Consider the following 15,973-nt stretch of genomic DNA (forward strand, 5'->3'; position numbering starts at 1 on the left):
AATCCGATAAATATTCAAACCGATATATATATATATATATATATATATATATATATATATATATATATATATATATATATATGTATATAGATAGATAGATAGATAGATAGATAGATATTTGTATATTAATGCAATAAATAAAATCTCTTAGGGGTAAATGATGAATTTTATTCCTCAAACCCCCAGTCAGCCGGCCCTAAACCCTAAATCACTCGACATTTTTCTTCTCAACCCAGGTTTTCTTCTCTCTTCCATCTCCTTGCAAACCCTAACCCTAATCCTCCCTTCGCCACCGCTGTTGCTACTGTCATTGCCCGAGAAACCACACCGGCCACACTTGCAACTCGATGCCGCTCGAGCAACAACCATCACCTATCTCTTCTATCTTCTCCTCTATCTCTTCTCTTTCAAGTTTCAAATCTCAATTCATTACTGTAGCCGCTCGAGCAACCACCATCACCAACAGGCAAGGGGCAACAACAATGTCTGTGACAATAGTCTCGACGGCAACCACCATCACCGATGACAGCCATTATCTTCTCTATCTCTCCTTCGCCGCACTACCACTATCAGTGATAGTAGTCTCGATGGCAACCATCATCATCGACGACAAACATCATCTTCTCTATCTCTCCTTCTCCATTGCCGCACTGCCATCACCGCTCACCAGCCACCACTGCCATTGGTTGAATTCGAATCGAATCGAATATTCGATTTGATAATCGAAACCGAATTCAAACTCAAAGATTTGATATCCGTCGGATATCGAATCAAATTCGAATATTAGTGTTAATAATCGGTTTTGAATTCAAATCTAGCCTGATTTGATTTGAAATCTATCCGTTTACAAGCCTATTAACCTACAAAGCTAGTTTACCCATCTTTGCACAGAGGATTTCCCCTTGTTTAGTTGATGCATCAAAATTAACTTTGACGAAATTATAGTTCAGTGGTATCCATTTAATTCAACTTACAGATTTCATCTTTTTTTTTTCATCATGCCCTTGTGGGTTTCTATTAGCCTCGATGGATTCCTTGACATAGGTCCAAGCTTTACTAATTATTTTTTTTGTGGGGGAAGATTTTTATTATTAAAAATTGTCATTTATATTTTTCCAATCCTTTGGCACAACACAAGTCCATCCCCCTAATGCTTTCTTTTTCATTTTGTTGAAAGGAAACCTAGTGCTTATGATCTTCTTGAAGACTTTATAGAGCTTTCCTAGTTTTTTCGATATCATATCATTCTGGTATCATACAATGTTTAAGAACAGACTTAGGGGTTGAATCATTTTTGCCTTCGAGTCGTGAGTCATCACTTCAACCATTTGGGTTAAATGGATTAATGGTTCAATAACATAGTTGGATGATTTTTGACCAAATCATCGGTTTTTTATCAAAAGCCAGATTTTACTAAAATTGGACTTGAAAACATGGCCGGGTGATGATTTAGATCAACGATAACTTAAAAACATTGGTATCATAATCAAACCCCATATAACCAAATAACTAATTACGGAAAGGAAACATGGCTGGGTAATCATTTAGATCAATGGCAATTTGAAAACATTGGTATCATAGTCAAACCCTATATAACGAGTTATGGAGTGGTTCTTGTTTTCATATCCCAAGGAGGTGTTTGCCAACAAGATTTTGTTTTTGTTTTTGTTTTTGTTTTTTGTTTTCTCAAAACAAAAAAGCCATTCCATTATCCAAAACACAAAAAAACTCAGGTTTCAAGATCAAAATCATAGGCATTTGCTAAATCCATTCTAATATTTCACAAAACCAATGCAAGTGACTATACTTGTCCAAGTTGTACCTTTGCTTAGTATTTGATGGCGCACGATCTGGATGCTCCTAGATGTAGGGTAGCTCGGATGTCTGTTACCAAGTAGGTCGCTCGAACTGCAAAGGAAAGGAGGATTGGAGAATCCGGGGTGGCTAACCCGACGAGGTCGCTTCGATGCTTAAATCAGTAACTGTGATGTGAGGTGAGAGTTTAAGAAATAGGAGAGCTAGAATGCACTTAATCGCGCGTACCTAGGTCTTGGGGGTCGATGCCCTTATATAGTTGAGCTATCGTGGGTCTCACGAAATGGCTTCGGGATCCTCGACTTGCGTAGATGGGTTCTGTTCCACTTTAGAAGGAGAGTAACGTATCAGTCAATGAAGTTTATCGTTACCTTCCGATCCAGGCAGGGAGAGGATAAGGCTTACTGTTATGCGGCGTGATCCCGGGAGATTTGGAGTCCGCTGAGAAGCTTCTGGAGTCGATTACGTGTTGCTTCGGTACTTGGGTACCGAAGTGGCTTTGGTACCGAGGTGCCCGAACACCCGGGCTCCCGAACTGCTGACAAGGCTCTCCTTGCTGAGTTGTGGTCCTGCTGGCAGGTCGTTTCCACATGTCCTTCATTTACTAGGTTGGGCCAAATCACCCATCATCAGTGTTTTCAACCTACAATTGATTTAGCCAGAGCCAGTTGAACAATTTGAACCATCATTTGCATGAAACCTACCATTTGGTAAAATAAATTGTCTAACGTGGGGTTTAACCGTTGACCCATTTGACTTGGTCACTGGGTCATTCGGGTCATGGGTTGCTCATTCAATGTATGTAAAAACTTTTAGAGGCCATAACTTTACTCTTGGATTTTCAATTGGGATGATCTTTTTTTTTATTTTGGATAACTTTTTGAGATCTATGCATTTGAAAATTCTTTTTTGGCGCCTTGTCCTATATTTTTTCCAAACCTTTTATGGGTCTTAAATCGCAAAGTTTAACATTTTTTACAAATAAAAAATAAAAAACTGAATTAAAAAATACAAATTAAATATAAATAAGATTTATATAACATATAAAAAATAATAATAGCAAGGTCTGACCTGTTCAACCCAGATGATTGAAGTTGAACTGATAACCTACGACTTGAAGGCAAAAATGGTTAAGCCTCTTGGTCGGTTTTTAAAACATTACTTGCTATTCAATACATCTAATAATGGCATGGTTTTTAAAACCGGACCAGATCGAACGGTCAGACTGGAAAAAACAGGAATTAGTCAGGTGATTGGTTCCGTTTTTCCCCAAAACCGGATTTTTGCCAAAAAACGTTGATTTGGTTAACAAACCGTTGACTCGGGCGGTTGAACCATTTAAACCGTTCAAACTGTTCAACGGTTTTGACCGTTTTTTTATTTTTTATTTTTTTTAATTTTTGTTAAAACAGGCCGACCATTTGGTTCGAACAGTTGGACCATTCGACCCGGGAATCGAACCCCTGACCGGTTTGTTGTCCGGGTCGGTTTAAAAAACCTTGGATAATGGTATGAGTCATTAGTATTCAGTGTAGATGTTGTCAGTACCATGTGCAACGTATAATATGAAAGGGGGTCAACTATGATTAGAGGTGTAAGTGGGTCGTGCCCATGGGCGGCCCGCACAAAGTGTGAGTCGTGCCATGTTGGCCCGCAGGCCATCATGGGCCGTGCTACCCTCCCCGGTGAAAATTCTAGGGGTCTACCCGACACAACCCACGGCCTAGGCCCATGCAGGCTCGTGCCGTGCCGTGTCGTGTCGCGGGCCTAGGCCTAGCCGGGCTATAGGGCGTGCCGTGGGCTTGGGCCCTGCCGGGCTGGACCACAGGGTTGGCCTTGTTTCTGGGCCGAACCAGGCTAGAGTGAATGGATATAGGGATACAAATTTATGATTACCCAAAAAATAAATAAATAAAAGTATAAAACAATTCAAATAGGAATTTTATTTCATTTAAACTTGAATGAATAATGATACAAATTACAAAGCATACAAATATTGAAATATACAATGGTTGGATACTCTATACTCCATACTTGGATTAATGAAATATGAAAATGGAATAAATTAATAAAATATAAAAAATACAATATAGACATATAGTTACAAATTGAAAATACAAAATTACATTAATAGCAAATAAATTAAATAAAATTAAAACAAAATTTATAATAATTTGAAAAAATAAACAATTGTGGGTTATTTGTTAAAATTTACAATTTAAACAAAATTTACATATACATTATGATGAAAGTATTCACACAAAATTTCATCATCTGCTTCAAGTGAAATATCTGGTGTATGTAGTAGTGTAATGCCCTCCTTTGTCTTGTAATTGTAAAGTTGTAATCTATATTCTGCATCATGATTCATGATTGCATCTAGCCAACCTTGGTACAGTGGTACCTGTAGGTCCTGCACTAAAACAACTAAACAAGAATCTAATGGAACTGTACCCTGTAAGCACCGGAGGGGTTAGTAGATCACGGATCACGTGCCATGGTGGGATTGGCGGCGATAAATGTTCTCCGACTTCTCCCAATATTTTTAAAATTTATTTTCCATTATTTCAACAATTCATTTAAATTGTGGGTTATTTTTTCCCTCATTCTCATGTGTGATAAAATGTTTGGTCAAATGGTCAGTACCACCCTTGCTACAATAGCTAAAGTCTTTTCTACATTTTTGGCAAACTGCTCTTTTCCCCTTCTCAACAACATCTTCTATTTTAAATATTTTCCAAATCGGGCTACTAAACTTGGGGTTTTAGGAAGAGCTAGCCATTTTTTTTCAAATTCTAAAAAAAATAAAATTAATTTAATTGGACTTACCTGGATTGCTGATTCAAAATCCCAACTTGATTTCAATGGTTAAAGCCTTTCAACGTGACAACGTCCAAGGCTCCAAGCCTCCCAAATTGCTAACTTGGAAAATCAAGCAATCAACCAATCAGACTATGAGACTATTAGAGTTTACTCAGATTGCAGAGAATGTATGAGAGATTGAGAGAGTTAGAGACTGAGAGATTAAGAGAATAAGAGAATTGTTGAATTGGTGTGATGAGAATGGTGGAGGATAGGGGCCATAGGGCTATTTATAGGAATTGAAAATAATTCAATTGCCCAAAATACCCTAAAAACTAATTATTTTTTAATTGTTGGGAGGGGTATTTTGGAAATAACTTTACTCAAAAAGCCCCCTAAGGTAATTGTTATATAACTATTGGGGGCATTTGTGTCACTTCTCCCCTCCATAACCATAAGCAAAATACATAAATACCCCCTACATAGCTATTTATAACTGTTAGGGGAGGTATTTATGTAAACCCCCCCCCCAAAAAAAAAAAAAAAAAAAAGCTGAAACTAGTCGGTGTGGGTGGGTGGGGGAAGTTAGTTGTCGGACGGGCCAAGCGCAGCCTACTACAGGCCCTACTAGCCGTGTTGTGCCTGCCCGTGGACCTTGAATCCCCAGTCCAGCACGACACGGATGATTGTGCCATATCAGGCCGAGCCAGTCCAACTTTGTGTTGGGCCACGGGCGGCCTGCCCGATTTACACCTCTAACTATGATATAAAAAAGATATAATGTCCAAAAAAACAACTGGGTTTTGATTTGTCAAAACTCATTCCACGTGGCAAAAGTAATTATCAAGGAAGGGGGGGGGGTGAGGAAAGGAGGGGGAGTGAGACCTTGCTGACTTGATCTCACATTTGGACAAACGCCCGAAGTACGAGAAGTTAAAGAATATGCGGAGATAGATGCATTGGAGTTGGAGGCAGAGACTGAAACAAAAGCCCACAGACCACAGTTATGACCGTCAACGTCACCTGATCCCTGATTTGGATCTGAAGCAAGTTTTTCTTTTTTATTTTATTCTGAAAATCCATCACCGTCCGATTACCAGTCATTACTTTTTTGCAAGTTTATAACCGACTGCTTCATCTTGAATTCTTGATCATCCAACGGCTGCTTTATTTTTAGAAAATACAGGCATACAGCCCAAATTGTCTGATATTTCTCGAAATAAGAAAACAGGGAGAAGAGGAAGAAGCGAAGAAGAAGAAGAAGAAGAAAAAGAGACCCAGGAGAGAGAGAGAGAGAGAGGGTGGGAGAGACAGAAACAGCCAGAGGGATAGAGAGAGCGCTTAATAGAATGGAGAATCAAACGATCTGCAATAGCAATTTAAATGGGAATCCCTCGGGAGACAAGTCTGTCCGTGTCTACGCCGATGGCATCTATGATCTCTTCCACTTTGGTCATGCTCGCTCCCTGGAGCAAGCCAAGAAACTGTGAGTCACACCCATCTCGAAATTCCTGAGATTTCTCTTTTGTTCTTATCATTTCTCGGTTATTTAATTCTCTCTGGATAGCTGGATGTTTAAATTGTCTTTTTGCTGTATATTTTGTTCTGGGTATCTCTCTCTCCTCTGGTATGGTTTTCTTCATTTATCGAGCTTTTTTCCTTTTTGCCAGTTTCAATTAATTACCGGATTGCATTTGTCCTGCTTGATTTAGTACTCTGTGTATTGTGAAAGCTTATTTAATGGGTTTTTTTTTTCTTTTATTTTTTGAAGGTGGGTGGTGATTGGAAGTTCTCTACTTCTCTAAGATACTATTTGCGGTTTTTATATTACCCTTTCTTTTTCATTTGTTAGTTTGTTGGGTCAGTTTTTTAATTTTTTTTTTATTTGCTATGGGTTGGTTTTCAGTTGAGTTTTGTGATTCTCAGGAGTAATTATTTTTCATTCTCTGTACCAAAAGCTATTCACTTGCAATGACAGCATACCTGTGAATAAATAGGATGCTTGAAATTTCCTCAATGGATGACATACGTCAGAAGTTTCTTCTTCATTACTATTAATATAAGAAAATATTAGGGGGAGAGTGAATGGTACTTATTTAAATCCATACTCATATTTATCATTAGAGTATTCAATGAAGGCAAAAATTATAATAAACAAAAATGTATTTTTTGAAGCTTTTCTAGTGAGGATATATCATTTTCTTTTTTTCATTAATATCCACATGCCAGAAAAGAGATTAAGTATATTGTAGTTGTAAATGGTTATAAATTAAATGTGACTATTTCCAAAAATAAGCATCAGTTTTAGCAATCTTTGTTTATGTTTGAAGGAAAGGAATAACTTGTTGAAGAATATGCAATAGTATGAGAAAACCAAAAGGTGCAAAAACAGAGGTGGTTAATGATCTAGCATTTTCAGCAGATGCTAAATTAACCAGATTCCCTGGGAAGATCAGCAAAATTGAACTGGATGGTGTGCCTCAGGTCCAGGCTTCTAATGGCTCCAATCTAAGAGAGGGAATGTAGCTAATACCTAATTCCTAAGGATTGAATCAATTGATGCTCCCTTAAAATATCATGGAAGGATTGAGTCAAAAATGTTCTTTGCCCCCTTTTTCTGGGGACTAAATTAGAGGATAAAAAACTATTGCAGGTTCATTAAAAAGACTTTTGTGTCTACGCAGTGGATCCCCTCCTCCATTATTAAGCTGAATTTTGATGGTTGTAGTTTGTGAAACCCGGGAGCTTCAGGTATTGGAAGAGTGATAAGAGATAGCAATGAACATATACTAGCTATCTGTTCTGGGCCAATAGGGGTGAGTGACTTGACAAGAACGGGATTGCTATCTCTACTACAATGACTAAGATCAGGAAGCTCCATTATAGCAATCTATAGGTAGAACTGTAGTCAAGGGCCTTGCCGCCTTGGCAATATCAACATCAGTGTTGCATGGACAAGGACACAGGAGTCATAATCTAACATGTCTTCTGACTTGGCAAGATGAGAAAACATGGACTCACTGACACATTTATGAAACTATTAGTAAAATGGTTCATTTTTTAAACTCTAACATTATATACCTGCAAAAAGCATTGTCTTTGTTACTAAGCAATGTTTGATATGAAAAATGACATTCATCTTGTACACTAGTTGTTCATTTATGTCAAATAATCTAAGAGGTATAAAGAAAATGTTACATAGAAGTGTCCTCAAGAATCATGAAGTGTTGGACTCCGACATGTGTCCAACATGGACACATCATCCATTTAAGACAGTCCATGCCACATTGATCAACACACATTCAGGTAAGACAATTGGCTAGATGATTGTGAACATCCTTTCTTCGGTTCAACAATCAGAAAATGGGCTAGCTGATGCACTAGTCAAACAAGGAAGGAGCACAAAAGAAACAAATGTGTTGGAGGAACATTCCATGGGGATTGGACTTTTAAGGGGAAGTGCCTATCTCTTGTATGAAGTGTCTATCTAGCTCAATGTGCTTAGTTCTATCATGTTGAATCGGGTTATAAGCTACGTTAATGGCAACTTGATTATCGCAATACAATATTAGGGGCCTATCATGAGCAATACCTATCTCCTTTAGGAGAGGTCTAAGTCATAACAATTTTGAAACTCTATGGGCAATATTAGGGGCTCCGAGAACCCCCAATTTGGTAATGTTGTTCATTTATTCATCCTAATAAAATATCTTCTTAAAAAGTAATTAAAACTATAAAATCATTATTTTTTGTGTGAAAACTAAGAATGTAAGACCTAACATGGATTTGTTTGGGCTTGCCTCGAGGGGCGTGGCACAAAAGCGGCTCATAGAATCAGGAATGTAATATGTTTTACATTACATTAGCAACTTGAAGTAATGCAATTGAGTGAAAAAAGAAATTAGAGGTTTTACATGCTTGAAAATGTTTTATATGTTTGATTTTATTTTTAAGTTCTCATTTGAATATGCTTTACATCTTATGTTTGTGTATTTTAATTTTAGATAATAGGTTTTTTAAAACATTTATTTTAAAATTTAAGTTTATATTTTTTATTAATATTATGTTTAATATTTTTTGACATTGTTTTTGAATTTATATATGTATATATTTTTTATATTTTTTTATTTTTGCGCCTTGCTTCAAAAAGGCGTGCGCCTTGCCTTGTGCCTTGCGCCTTGCGCCTCAGGCACAAATTGACCTCTGCACCTTTTTTTGCGCCTTGTGCTTTTAAAACACTGAGGTGAACAATCTTAAATAGGGGAGAAATCTATATCAATCTACTTCTCCAACCTGAAATCATTATGGCATGAGAGTGATCACTCGGGGACAATTGAGTGGAAGATTCAAAAGGATGTAGCAACATATAGGAAGTTAGTTGAGACAAATAGGGTGTTTGGATTCCTTGTGGACTAAATTCAGATTATGACATTGTGAGATAGCAACTCCTTACTAGAGATAGTCTCGCTTTATCTCAAGCCTACTCCCTAGTACATAGTGAGGAAAGTTACTTTACGGATTCCGCCTATGGAATTAGCTTTAGCAATTATAAAGTTGAAGCTTGGAGGTGGTAAGGAGAAGGAAGAAAAGTGGGATGTGTTCTATGACTACTATAAGAAGCCAAAACACAATAGAGACACTTGTTGGAAGTTTCACCCTCACCTTATTCTAGCAAGGCTCAAGAATAAGAAAGGGAATGCCAAATGCAACTATTACTACAAAGGTTCCATCACATCCAATGCCGGATCTAGTTCTCTAGATGCCTCGTTTGCAATAAAGCTGCTTTGAATCAATTGGAGAGTGATGTTGGAATTTTTGGTCAGTCTCAATAAGCTATTGTACCTCCTCCTACCTTAGCATTTGCACACTCAGGTACAAGGGCTATTGCCTATCATGCCTTAGCCCCATGCAACATTAGCCTTTTTTGGATTGTAGATTCGAGTGTCTTTGATCATATGACTAGTTTGTCTTCTTTGTTTTTCTCTTATTGCTTGTTCTCTACAGAGACAAAGTATCTATTGTTGATGACTCTCTTGTTTCCATTTTTGGCAAGGGAGAAATTAGAGTGTTTGATGCCATTTCTTTATCCTCAGTCTTACATGTTCCTAAGCTCAACACTGATATGCTTTTAGTTAATAATATCACTAAAAATCAGAATTGTTCGGGGACATTTTTTCCTGACCATTGTATCTTCTAGGATCTAGCAACAAGGAAGGTGATTGGGACTGGCCGTGAGACGAATGGAATCTACTTGCTTGATCATCCACCTGGGAAGAATAAAGAAGTTGGGAAGTCTTTTGTGTGTCGATCTATAATCGATTGGGTCTTCGTCTTTTGGGTCTTTAAAGGGTCTCTTTCTTGCTTTGTTTCAGTCAGTCCAAGTGTCTAGTTTGAGGTGTGAAAGTGTGCATACCGGTGTTTGGGGACCATGTCATATTACTGTTATGGAAGGGTACACATATTTTCTGTTATTTGTTGATGGTTGTTCTCGCTTCTCATGGATTTATCTTATACGTTCTTGAGATGAGGTACCTACTCTGACCCATGCTTTTCACCAGATGGTTCTAACTCAGTTTGGAATCAAAATAAAAAAAAATTTAGATCGTGAGTATGGGGTTATCCATTAGAGAACCTATCCCCATACACCTTAGTAAAATGAAGTAGCTGAGAGAAAGAATAGACGCATCTTGGAAGTTGCTAGGAGCATCATGCTGAATTCTAATGTTCCTATACGTTTTTGGGGGATGCCATCCACACAGTTGTCGTTCTCATCAATAGGGTTCTTTCATGGGTTTTAGACATGAAAGTACCTATTAACCTATTGTATCCTGACAAAGACTAGTTCACTATTCCCCTTAAGACCTTTGGGTGCACTTGTTTAGTTCAAATCCTTGGACCTATTGTACTAAATTTGATCCTAAGGTAACTAAGTGCATTTTTCTTGGGTATGCTCAAAATCAAAAGGGGTATTTTTGTTAGGATCCTATCTCTGGGACCTGTTTTGTGTTTGTTGAAGTTCGACCTGCCCTAGAATTCTGTCTTGTTCGTTGATTGTAAAGTAAAGTAAACAGCAAGAAGTAGGAGAGGAAAGAAGAAGGAAGAAAAGAGAGAAGGTCTGGTTCGAATTAGAGAAAAAGTTCTCCCTAGATTCGGCCAGACCTGTTATTATATTATTAACTTATTGGGAAAGACTTAAGTGCCCTTATTTAAGTAAGAGGCACTCGAACTAACATAACAGTACACGTCAACAAGTACAAAGACCAAAATACCCCTTCACTAACACCACTAACACTCCCCCTCAAGCTGGTGAGTATATATCATATAATCCCAGCTTGTTACATATGTAGTCCACTCTCCCCCGACTCAAACCTTTTGTAAACAAGTCTGCCCACTGGTTTCTCGTACTAACATATGCAGTTTCTATCACTCCATTCAGCACCTTCTCTCTCACAAAATGATAGTCAACTTCGATGTGCTTGGTTCTTTCATGAAACACCGGATTGGAAGAGATATGAACCATTGCCTGATTGTCACAATAGAGCTTCATTGGAGTACTGATGTCATATCCTATCTCCTGTAGAAGGTTCTTTAGCCACACTAATTCACAAGCAGTATGTGCCATGGCCCTATATTCTGCTTCTACACTGCTTCTTGCCACAACTGTTTGTTTCTTACTTTTCCACGTTACCAGGTTACCCCCTAGAAAGGTGCAATAGCCTGTGGTAGATCGTCTATCAGACATAGAACCTGCCCAATCAGCATCGGTGTACCCTTCTACTACCAGTTTTCCACCACTCCTGTACAGCAAACCACGACTAGGAGCTCCTTTCAGATACCTCACAATCCTTAGCATTGCATTCCAATGTGGGACCAAAGGTTTCTGCATGAACTGACTCACCACACTAACCGCAAATGAAATATCTGGCCGAGTAATGGTTAGATAGTTTAGTTTGCCTACAAGTCGTCGGTATCTGCCGGGGTCTTCAAATACTTCACCTATATCACTACTCGGCCTCGTATTTGTTTCCATAGGTGTCTCAGTCGGTTTAGTACCCAACAACCCTGTTTCTTCTAGTAAATCAATCACATATTTCCTCTAACACAAATTAATGCCATGCTTAGATCTTGCTACCTCTATGCCCAAAAAGTATTTCAACTTGCCAAGGTCCTTTGTCTGAAAGTGTTCCTGTAGGAATGCCTTCAATTTGTCAATGCCCATTTTATCATTCCCAGTCACAACGATATCATCCACATACATCACCAATATTATTTTGCCTGCCGAAGAGTCAAGACTGAAGACAGAGTGATCAACTTGGCACTGTTTCATACCAAACTTCTTGACCACCTCACTGAACCTACCAAACCATGCTCGAGGGGACTGTTTAAGTCCATATATAGCCTTCTTAAGTCTGCATACCTTACCATCCTCCCCCTGAGCAACAAACCCTGGTGGTTGCTCCATGTAGACCTCCTCGAGCAAATCACCATGCAAAAAGGCATTTTTGATATCTAGCTGATGTAGAGGCCAATCATACATAGCTGCAAGGGAGATGACGACACGAACTGACCCTATCTTAGCAACTGGGGAGAATGTCTCTGTGTAGTCAATGCCATAGGTTTGGGAGTACCCTTTGGCAACCAGCCGTCCCTTCAGGCGCTCAACACGACCATCTGGCAAGTACTTAACACTATACACCCACTTACAACCGACAGCCTTCTTCCAGGAGGAAGAGCGGTGAGGTCCCAAGTGTGATTATGATGTAGAGCAGAGAGCTCTTCTTCCATAGCACGACACCACTCTGGAGAGGTAAGGGCTTCCTGGACATCCTTAGGAACAACCACGGAGGATAACAAAGAGATGAACTGGCGATGGGAGGCGGAGAGGTGAGTAAGTGAAACAAAATTGGAAATAGGGTGAAGGGTGCAGGTACGTTTACCTTTCCGGAAGGCAATAGGAAGATCTAGGTTGGAGGCTGGTGTCGGAGCTGGAGCTGGATCTATCGACGGTGATGAAGCCGGAGGAGCTGTAGCCGGTACACGCGGGCGATGTGTATACACGTGACGGATGGGTGGACGGTCAACAGACGGTGGCACCGGAGGCAAGGACGTAGGCATGACTGGAACCAGAGGAGGTGGATCAGCCACAGGAAGAGGAAGAGGAGGTGGTGATGTGGAGGAAACAGCATCACCGGACCCCTCGAAGAACGGAGTAGACTCGAAGAATGTAACATCAGCACATACCAAGGAACGACGAGAACTGGGATGATAACACTTGTACCCTTTCTGAGTTTGGGAATAGCCAAGGAAGATACACTTTAGGGAATGTGCATCTAACTTGTCAGTCCCGGGACCCAGATTATGAACGAAGCAGACACACCCAAATACCCGAGGAGAAAGCGGAAACGGAGACATGTTGGGGAATAAGACACTAAAAGGAGAACGACCATCAAGAATAGACGTGGGCATTCGATTAATTAAGAAACAAGAGGTGAGCATTGCATCGCTCCAAAAGGTTTTGGGAACATTCATGTGGTGCATGAGGGAGCGTGCCGTTTCTACAAGATGTCGGTTCTTTCTCTCAGCAACCCCATTTTGTTGTGGAGTGTAGGTACATGAAGTTTGGTGTATAATGCCATGTTGGTCCAAGTATTCTTGAAAAGATGAAGACAAGTATTCACGACCATTATCAGAACGGAAAATTTTGATGTGAACGCCAAATTGATTGCGGATCTCAGCATAAAATTTCTGGAAGATGGCAAATAATTCACTTCTTTCTTTCATTAAATAGAGCCACGTCATTCTTGAACAGTCATCAACAAAAATAACAAAATATCTGTATCCATTATATGACATCACTTTATAAGAACCCCAAATATCTGAATGAATTAAAGAAAAAAGACTCGACACACGGTTATCGACCCTAGAACGAAAGGGAACACGATGGTGTTTCCCAAATTGACATGACTCACAATCTAAAACAGAAAGTTGACTCAATGAAGGGACTAAGGACTGCAACACTTTTAGCGAAGGATGACCAAATCTACAATGCCACTGGAGAGGAGAAATGGATGACTGAAGGGCTGTTGACGTTCTTTCACCACCATCAAGATAATACAGTCCATCGGCTTCATGCCCTCCACCAATCTTCATCCCTGTCTTGAGATCCTGAAAAACACACATAGAGGGGTAAAATGTGATGGAGCACTTAAGGGACTTGGTCAGCTTACTAACAGACATAAGATTAAATGGAAGCTTAGGTACATATAAAACAGAGGATAGGGATACAGAGTCTAGGTCAACATTACCAACACCACAGATAGATGATGTGGAGCCATTAACAAGGGTAACAGATTGTGATGTTGAGCAATGAGTGAGAGATGAAAACACACCTGGAGTTCCCGTCATGTGATCGGAGGCTCCAGAGTCAATAATCCAGGGGTTGGGTGTGGATGCCAAACAAGCCATACCTGAGTGTGCAAAGGTAGCTGTGTTCTGCTGTGACTTGGATTGAACAAACCTTTCATACTCATCCCGAGGAACACTCACCATCTCCTTGCTTGGACCATCTGAGGGAGTAGAAGGCATCGGGTCAGCTACCGGTTCTCCTGTCTAGAGCTGAAACTGGTGTCACTAGTCATGGCATGGTTGGCCCACGTCGAGGGAGGACCATGTAAGTCATAGCAGTAGTTAATAGTATGTCCATCCGAACCACAATGAGTACACTTCCATGGACCCGAGCCACGTCCTCTACCACGAACTCCCCCTGAATCTTTGCCTCCAGTACGACCACCACCACGGATATGTGTAGATCCACCAATACCACTCCTGCCAGGCTGGGCTCCTCGAGCCCCACTTCTGCCACCTCGACCTCTCGACACTACAAATGCTGATTTATCTGAGACATTAGAATCCATCCAATGGAAGCCCTCCGAAGACGAGCAAACACCTCCTCTAAAGATGGAAGAGCAGATCCCCCTAGTATCTGGGCTCGTACTGGTTCATACTCAGACTTCAGCCCCACTAGAAACCGTGTCACATCAAGCTGCTCTTGCTGTTGCTGTTGAACTTTGACATCAGAAGGGAGAGGATGATAGACATTTAACTCATTACGGATATTTCTCACACTGGCATAGTACTCCTCAAGGCTCTGATTTCCCTGTTGCAGATTGAAGTATTCCTGTTACAGTTGATATACCCTAGTGGTATTATCCTGACCTGAATACCGTTTCTTAGCATGATCCCACACCTCTTTGGCTGTGTCAAGAAACATGAAGTTCACACTGATTCTGGGTTCCATACTGTTCCACAACCATGTGATGATCTGTGCATCTTCCTGTTCCCAGTCTTCATACTCCTGAGAATTAGCGGGGGGTTTCTCCTCTCTTATGTGCTTCACTTTCTTCTTCGCCTTCAGAAAAACCTCTACAGACTTGGCCCAAGGGACATAATTCTCTCCATTCAGTTTAATGGAGGTCATTTGGACATTCAGGTAGTCAGTAGATATCATGACACTAGGTTTACTATCACTGTTATCTGCCATTGCCGAACTCCCTTATCACTGAATTCTGAGCACTACACACTGCACACTACACAGACACTTCGAAATCTGCACACTGATTTCAACAATAATAAATGCTGAGAGCTGCAGCACCACAAACCCTACTCACCGAAATCTGCACACTGATTTCAGCAATATTAAATGCTGAAAACTGCAACACCACAAACCCTACTCACTGAAGTCTGCACACTGATTTCAGCAATATTAAATGCTGAAAATCACACTTGTAACACCACAAACCCTAATCCACAGCTACCGGAAGTTTCACCATTAAGTAGACACTATTGCCCTTCGAATCACACACAAACCATAATAAACCCTAGCATACTGCAATCTGAAAACCCATCATACGAACTGTACTACACCTCTCATGTATTCCATAACAGAAAATATGCATAAAAAAAACTTTACCTCATTGCCTGAAGGCCAACCACACGAAGGAATGAGACACCACTGCACCACACATACCAGCCCTAATTAGGGCTTAGAAACCACAACAACCAATCACCAACGACACAATCGGAGGCATAGGAACCTCCAAGGGAAGAGGGCGATCACTCCTTTTCAGCCCTTTTCCCAGTCTCCAACTCACAGCTGAGAAACCCAAGAGAAACCCTAGTTCGAATGCGCAGAAGACAGAATTCTAGCAAATCTGATTTGTTTAATGTGGCTCTGATACCATGTTGAAGTTCGACCTGCCCTAGAATTCTGTCTTGTTCGTTGACTGTAAAGTAAAGTAAACAGCAAGAAGTAGGAGAGGAAAGAAGAAGGAAGAAAAGAGAGAAGGTCTGGTTCGAA

General features: G+C 40.1%; 1 protein-coding gene across 1 annotated transcript in view; it reads left to right on the forward strand.

Moving 5' to 3' along the window:
- The first annotated feature begins 5,654 nt into the window (after nucleotides 1–5,654).
- Nucleotides 5,655–15,973, forward strand: part of LOC104599707 (choline-phosphate cytidylyltransferase 2-like) — a 60,839-nt gene continuing 50,520 nt past the window's right edge. The window contains exon 1 of the mRNA XM_010262346.3: nucleotides 5,655–6,103. Coding sequence (XP_010260648.1) covers nucleotides 5,967–6,103 — 137 coding nt within the window. The 5' untranslated portion in view covers nucleotides 5,655–5,966. The remainder of the gene's footprint in view (nucleotides 6,104–15,973) is intronic.

The sequence above is a fragment of the Nelumbo nucifera genome, chromosome 7 (genome assembly GCF_055504915.1).
Source record: "Nelumbo nucifera cultivar China Antique chromosome 7, China Antique-T2T, whole genome shotgun sequence".
In the NCBI taxonomy this organism is placed as follows: Eukaryota; Viridiplantae; Streptophyta; class Magnoliopsida; order Proteales; family Nelumbonaceae; genus Nelumbo; species Nelumbo nucifera.